This window comes from Vanellus vanellus (genome assembly GCF_965231255.1).
Source record: "Vanellus vanellus genome assembly, chromosome: 22".
Taxonomy (NCBI): Eukaryota; Metazoa; Chordata; class Aves; order Charadriiformes; family Charadriidae; genus Vanellus; species Vanellus vanellus.
The window spans coordinates 5,894,419-5,901,917 of NC_138927.1; the positions used below are offsets into that span (position 1 = coordinate 5,894,419).

The 7,499-nt window shown below is 58.4% G+C and overlaps 1 protein-coding gene across 1 annotated transcript; it reads left to right on the top strand.

Moving 5' to 3' along the window:
• Nucleotides 1-1,833: 1,833 nt before the first annotated feature.
• On the top strand, nt 1,834-7,376 carry YARS1 (tyrosyl-tRNA synthetase 1). The gene is made up of 14 exons (XM_082494058.1): nt 1,834-1,848; nt 1,947-2,011; nt 2,337-2,483; nt 2,599-2,774; nt 2,980-3,109; nt 3,456-3,536; nt 3,871-3,963; nt 4,166-4,301; nt 4,530-4,615; nt 5,089-5,224; nt 5,603-5,697; nt 5,834-6,027; nt 6,166-6,307; nt 6,558-7,376. The coding sequence occupies exons 2-14, from the start codon at nt 1,955-1,957 to the stop codon at nt 6,666-6,668; spliced, it is 1,584 nt and encodes a 527-aa protein (XP_082350184.1). The 5' UTR covers nt 1,834-1,848; nt 1,947-1,954; the 3' UTR covers nt 6,669-7,376.
• Nucleotides 7,377-7,499: the final 123 nt, after the last annotated feature.

The following is a 7,499-nucleotide window of genomic DNA, read 5'->3' on the forward strand; positions in this document are numbered from 1 at the left end:
GGAGATGTTTACATGCTCGGTCTGCAGACAAGGAAATGGCTTCTTTACTGCCGTGACTGTCCCAATTCACCGGACTGCAACCAGACTACTCTAGGTCTGTACTTTCAGCCCTACATCAACTGATTCTGGAAGCAGAACTCTGGTAACTATGCAACCAAGCAGAGCCTATACAAAGCCCCCTGCCATTCCCCATAGAAGTGTGTTGAATTCAGGGGCTGTTCAAGGATTTACACCAAGAAAACGCTCCTTAACAGTTTAAATGGCTCTTTAACTGATGTAGGGCAAGGCTGCCTGCTGCCACCCTCTCACCCTGTCCCTGGTTCCAGCACTGGTGCTTGTATGGTCAGACCACATTGGAACCAGCTCACTCTCAACTGCAAAAGCACCAACCCTGGATGGGCCACTCTCTTAGGGGCAGCCAAAGGAAGGTTCTTTGGAAAGTTACACATACTTTAGAATCATAGAATAGTTTGGGTTGGAAGGGACATTTAAACATCAGCTAGTCCAACCTCCCTGCAATAAGCAGGAACATCTGCAACTAGATGAGGTTGCTCAGAGAATTTTCCAGCCTGACCTGGAATGTTTCCAGGGATGAGGCATCCACCACCTCTCTGGGCAACCTGGGCCTGGGGCTCACCACCCTCTGTATAAAACACTTCTGCCTTATATCTAGTCTAAATCTCCCCTCTTTTAGTTTAAAACCATTACCCCTTGTCCTATTGCAACAGGCCAAGCTAAAAGAAGTCTGTCCCCGTCTTTCTTATAAGCCCTCTTTAAGTACTGGAAGGCGCTATTAGGTCTCCCCAGAGCCTCCTCTTCTCCAGGCTGAACAACCCCAACTCTCTCAGCCTGTCCTCCCAGCAGAGGGGCTCCAGCCCTCTGATCATCTTCATGGCCCTCCTCTGGACCTGCTGCAACAGGTCCATGTCTTTCCTATGCTGAGACCCCAGAGCTGGAAGCAGTACTCCAGGTGGATACTTTATGTGGGTTTCTAGCACAGGTTCAGTAAATAATGAGATCAGACAATAAAACTAATGAGAAACACAGTTCTGCCAAGGCTCATGGACTAGCCGCCTTGCTTCCTCCACTCCCCGCAGCCAGACACAGATCTCACCAGCCTGCAGTGCTGCACTGCACTGGGATCTGCTCCCTGATGAGAGAATGGGGGGCAGGGGGAAGTAATCATGGACTAACAGTTCCCTCAAACCTTTGAATTGCCCACCATGATATATCCTCTTTGAAAAAGCAGCATCTTGAGACATAGGGACAGTGTTCTCCTCTCACCCGAGAGCACAATGGCAAATATCGGCCTTTCACCTCCGCGGCTCCCTGACCTCACCCTGTCTCAATCACGGGTTTAATCGTACCCTCTTATGGGCCTGTCCCTACCTCAGCGGCCCCCTTTTAGCCCCCCCTCCCGCAGGCGCGGCACCGGGCCGCCCAACCGGCGCCCCAACAACGCTGCGGGGCTCCGAAGCCGCCCCGAAGGAGGAGCCCGGCCCGGCCCGCCCCCGGTGGCTCCTCCTCCCGCCCAGGCGCCGACTGCTCCCCAGAGCCCCGACACGGAAAAAAGAAGTAAAAAACAGAAAAAAAAATAAACAAAAAGCTACACGAAGACCAATGTAACCGCCGGGGCCTGGATCGGGCCTGACGGCAGAACGGGCCGCGCCTCGCTCACCCGCCGCCATCTTAACACCCCACCCCAACTCAACCCGCGCGCGAGACGCCGCCTCATTGGCGGAGCGCGGCCCCGCCCCCTCCTCATCGGCAGCTCGGCGCTCGGGCGAGGGAAGTGACGTCTAGGCGCGGTAGCCGAGCGCCGAGCGGAGCTGATGCAACGCGGGGAAGGTTTGTGGGGCTGAGCTGAGGGGAGAGGGGCGGCCGCGGGAACGGGCAGGGACATCGGGGGGCTCGTGTCTCTGGTAACGCTGTCTCCTTCCCTACAGCCGCCGCCATGGAGCCTGCACCCGGCCCGCAGGAGAAGTATCACCTCATCACCCGGAACCTGCAGGTACTGGGGGGGAGGGGGGATCGGGGCTGGGGTAGGCCGGGTGGGGACATCCAGGCCGGGGCAGGCCGAGGAGGGTGGATCGGGACCGGGGCAGGCCGGGGAGGTCGGATCGGGGCCGGGGCAGGCCCTGGGCGCAGAAGAGGGGGGCCTGAATTAGCCTCTGGAGCCGGGAGGAGCCCCGGAGACATGCTGCAGGCGGGGTGGGCCGGAGCCTGGGCACGGCTGGGGGCTTGGCCGTTCAGCAGGACGTTGTCCTGCCCACATCCGCCCCCTGCGTCTTCCCGGGGAGGCTCAGCCATGCCGGATGTGTCTTGGCCCCCCACAGGAGGTGTTGGGGGAGGATAAGCTCATGGCCATCCTGAAGGAGCGAGAGTTGAAGATCTACTGGGGAACCGCCACTACGGGCAAGCCGCACGTGGCCTACTTTGTGCCCATGTCCAAGATCGCAGACTTCCTGAAGGCGGGGTGTGAGGTAGGTGGCCAGGCTGGGAGCTCAGACCCAGTGGCGCTTTGTCACTGCGATGGTGGGTGGGAATGTGTATTTCCCCTGAGCAGCGCAGCACTGACTCTGTCTTCCTCCATACTAGGTGACAATACTCTTTGCTGACCTCCATGCTTACCTAGACAACATGAAAGCCCCCTGGGAGCTGCTGGAGTTGCGCACCCGCTACTACGAAAACGTGATCAAAGCCATGTTGGAGAGCATTGGGGTGCCCCTGGAGAAGCTGAAGTTTGTCCGGGGCACTGACTATCAGCTCAGCAAGTGAGTCCTGGGGCACCTGGTCCTCCCTTTCCGACCTGGGGCATTCTGTTCCTGAGCCTCATCCCAGGCGCTGTTATTCAGGGAACAAAGTGAAGGTGCATTCAGGTGTGGGCTCCTCTTGATGTGGCCAGAACCAGTGTTGATATGAAGCAGCTGTAAAAAGTGTCCCCCTCCCCCCTGCTAACAGTGCTGTCACTTCCCACAGGGAGTACACGCTGGACGTGTATCGCCTCTCATCTGTGGTGACGCAGCATGATGCAAAGAAGGCGGGCGCGGAGGTGGTGAAGCAGGTGGAGCACCCCTTACTGAGTGGTTTGCTCTACCCAGGCCTGCAGGTGTGTTGTGGCGAGGCAGGTCAGCAGAGCTGCTTGGCTGGGGAGGTGCTGGGCAAAGCCAGGACTGCGGGGACGCGTGAGGCTGAATGCCAAGGTCATTATACTCCACCCCAGTATTACACCTGGCAGTAGCACAAAGCATAACCCGAGCACAGAGCTGCTTTTACAGTGGCTCTGGCCAGCTGCAGGACAGCAGGCAGTCTGGAGAGCTCCCGTCCTTCCCAGGTCAGGAGCACCCCGGCAGAGGCTGAGCAGGTCCTGGGGGACAGACGGGACCTCCAAAGGCTGAGCGCAGTGGGAGTGTGGAGTCGGGTCCAGTCTCAAGGCTGTGTTTGTCTTTCTGCAGGCCCTGGATGAAGAGTACCTGAAGGTCGATGCACAGTTTGGAGGAGTTGATCAGAGGAAGATATTCACCTTTGCAGAGAAGGTGAGGAATGGGGGTGTTTTTGAGTCCTGTGCAATACTGACGCCTGGCTCAAGGCTTGAACATTCTCTAATCCATTGGGAGAAGCGTGTCTGGGATTTCGGTTGGCACCACAACACCCTTCACAGCTCCTGCTGCCGTGGTCTGCAGGGCTTTGATGTGCTGCCATGCATCCCTGGCTGTTGCTGTCTGTGCCCTGTGAATTCGCAATAGCTTTCTGGGTCCCGTTATTCTGTGTCCCCAAGTTACTTGGAGCCAGGAGCAAAACAGGGATGGTGAGTTAAAGCTGGTCTTCAGAAGCGGATTGTCCATGACTTGCCTCTTTGCTTTTTCCCAGTACCTTCCTTCCCTGGGCTATGCCAAGCGCGTCCATTTGATGAACCCGATGGTTCCTGGGCTGACAGGCAGCAAAATGAGCTCATCAGAAGAGGTTGGTCCCTGAATGGTGGCTGTGGTCAGGGTTCTGCAGGGGGATGGGTTAATGTCTGGGGTGGAGAGGCTGCACCCCAAGAGAAGGTGACTTCTTTCTCCACTCATACTGGGGTCTAAGAAGAAGTTGCAGCAACTCCAGCATGACTTGTCTCTTTTGGGCAACAGATTGGGTAAAGGGCTGCGGAAATCTTTTCCTGCAGGAATCAAAGATTGACCTTCTGGACCGCAAGGAGGATGTGAAGAAGAAGTTGAAGAAGGCTTTCTGCGAGCCAGGGAACGTGGAGAACAATGGTGTCCTCTCCTTCATCAAGCATGTCCTCTTTCCCCTCAAGTCAGGTGAGGAGCTCACCATGCTCGGGCACTGGGGCTAGTTTTTCCTATGGGTAAGAGGAGGGGATGGAAGCGTGTGTCCCCTGAGGTTGGCTGCCCCCGAGTGCCCCCTCCTCAGCCCCTGCTGTGGTTCCCCTCAGCTCTTGGGCTAAGCCAGGTGGGTAGTTTATCTGGCTGAGCAGGGGGCGAGTCTCCGCTTGGGTTAATTTGAGCCTTAAAATCTGTGTGTTGCAGAGTTTGTGATTCTGCGAGAAGAAAAATGGGGAGGAAACAAAACCTACACAGCCTATGAAGCCCTGGAGAAGGACTTTGCTGAGCAGGTGAGTGCCAGGAAGGACTCAACCCTCTCCCTGTCCCTGAGGCTCCTAAGAGCACTGTGGGAGAGCTCTGAGCAGCAGTGGGAGGTGGAAGTCTGCACCGGGGGAAAGTGTGGAGCAGAGCATGGCCCAGTGGCTGTAGCGTGGCAGGGTGCTCCTAGCCATGAGAACCCAAAGGTGAGAGGATGGGTGAAGGATGTGGGGGCACCATCTGTCCTGGTGCAGGACAGGACCATGTCAGCCACATCCTGGAACAGAGCAGCAGTTTATGTGTTTTCAGCTGTTCCCAGCTTTTGCAAGCAAAAGTGTCCAGAAGAGGGGCTTTGTTTTCTGAGGGGGAATCAGTTTAAGTGTTCACCTCCCGGCCCTGCATGGTCTCCAGTTCCTGCCTCTCTGGCCTCGGGTCAGTGACTTGAATTCTGCTGCTCCCCCTGCCTGGGAGGAAACTGTGCAGGAACCCGTCTATCGCGATACAGGTCGTGCATCCCGGAGACTTGAAAAACTCAGTGGAAGTGGCCCTGAACAAACTGCTTGACCCCATCAGAGAGAAATTCAACAGCCCAGAACTGAAGAAGCTGACCAACGCGGCGTATCCCAACCCATCCAAAGCCAGTAAGGAGGTGCTGGGAGCTCAGGGAAGTGGGGCCGTGGCCACGCACGGCTGGGTGGGAGAAAGTCCCTCCAGAGGCTGAGGTTAGAGAGAAGTTCTGAAATTTCAGTCTCAGTAGCAGCCCTGGAGAGCATTAGGAGGGGTGAGGAGAGGCCAACACCAGGGCTGTTTGCCTGTCCTGGAGAAGACAGATGCCAGCACGCTTCTCTGGTGCTTGAGAGGCCAGTAATGCGGAGGAGGGACTGTGCTCTGGTATAGAGACAAACAGGGAATTCAGCGGGCCCCAGGGCCTGCACTTGAGGGTCATTGTGTGCTCCCCAGGCCGGGGCCAGCTCCCTGGGTTTATGCTGAGCGGCACAACTGTTCCCTTTGCACTGCAGAGCCTGCAGAGAAGGGCACCAAAAACTCGGAGCCAGAGAATGTGGTCCCATCCCGGCTGGACATCAGAGTTGGCAAAGTGATCAGTGTGGAAAAGGTACGGGCACAACAGGGAAAGGGGAGTAACCTTCCCACATGGTGACATGGGCACTGGGTGCATGTGGGGAGACTCTGCCCCCTTCTCTGCCACCCCAGTAACCTCCCTTGCTCCTCACCTTGCTTCTGCTTGTTAGCACCCAGACGCTGACAGCCTGTATGTGGAGAAGATTGATGTGGGTGAGCCTGAACCCCGCACCGTGGTCAGTGGCCTGGTGCAGTTTGTCCCCAAGGAGCAGTTGCAGGACAGGCTGGTGGTGCTGCTCTGCAACCTCAAGCCGCAGAAGATGAGGGGTGTGGAATCACAGGGCATGGTGCTGTGTGCCTCCAGGTGAGGGAGGGGACACTGGGGCTATACCCCTCCAGGCGTGCAGTCCAGACCCCCCTCTCCTGCCCCAGAGCCCAGCGGTGCTGGGGGCAGCTGGGTGCTGCCTTGGGGTGACTCTGCTTCCTCTATGCCCTTCTGCAGCATCGGGGAGCCGCGGCAGGTCGAGCCCCTGGACCCGCCAGCCGGATGCTGTGCTGGGGAGCGCGTCTATGTGGAGGGTTACGAGGGTGGGGAGCCCGACGATGAGCTCAAGCCAAAGAAGAAGGTCTTTGAGAAGCTGCAGGTAAGGGGCTGCGCTGGGGGCTTGGGCCACAGCTCTGAGTAGCTGGGGCTCCCCGCATTGAGTGGGGCAGTGCTTAGGGCCACATAGATGTCACTGTCCCCACCTCTGGGTGACCCCAAATGAGCTATTTGCTGCTCAGTGCCCATGTTTGCTACAGCAAAGGTGTGGAGGAGACAAACCTCCCCACCAGCTCAGCAAGGCGCCCCTCGCAGCCCAGACCTGACCCTGCCTCCCCTGCTTTTCTCCCCAGGCCGACTTCCGCATCTCTGAGGACTGTGTCGCCCAGTGGAAGCAGAAAAACTTCCTGACAAAGCTGGGGAGAGTCTCCTGTAAAAGCCTGAAGGGTGGCAGCATCAGCTAACAAGCGCCAGAGCTGCTGCTCGCGCCTCCTGCCTGGTCCCCTCCATCACTCCAGCCAGGCTCTCCTCCCCGGTCTCTGCCATCTCCTCCCCAGTGCCCCGAGCTGGGGGCTCAGCCCTGCGGGACCTGGGGGATCTGGGACTGAATTTGCAGCCTCCCACCTGGAGAGCTGCCTCCGACATCTCCCTCGCCCTGGGCCTGCTCAGCCAGTGTCCGTGCCTCGGCTGTGGGTCAGCCCTGTGGACTGGTGGTGGCACCGCACTTAGGGGACCTGTGTGACTTGTGCCCGTGGTCTCAGGCTCTATGCTGGGGCCATCGGCTCACTCCCAGTTGTGCCATGGACTGGACGCCCTGCCCGCTTGTCCTGATTGGGACAGCATGTGCGGGTGCTGAGGTGAAGGCAGAAAGGGAAGGCTGCTTGCTCAAACCTGTGTTGCTGCTAACAGAGCTGGGGGCAGCTGCCTGGCAGCCAGGCAGACCCCATCCCCTGCTCTGCCTGGGCACCTCCTGCTCCGCGCTCAGCCCCCCTGGGGCTGGGGCCGCTGCTGGTGCTGCTCTTCGGCCAGGAGCCCAGGCAGCCCCGGTGGGTCTGTCCTGAGCCCGTGGGAGGCCGTGGAGGGGCGCGGGCCTCAAACACTGACTCGGGAACCATGTGTCTGTCATAAACCCAAATAAAACGTGAAGCTGACTGCTCCCCGGTGTGCCCATCTGTGTGGGGGGAGGTGGCTGAGCTGGCAGCCAGCCCCGCTCCTGTGTTTTAGTGTTGCCCCAGCCCTCTGCCCACCCTGTGCGGGCAGCGGTGCCGGGAGTCAGCCCACTTGGGGGTCTGTGA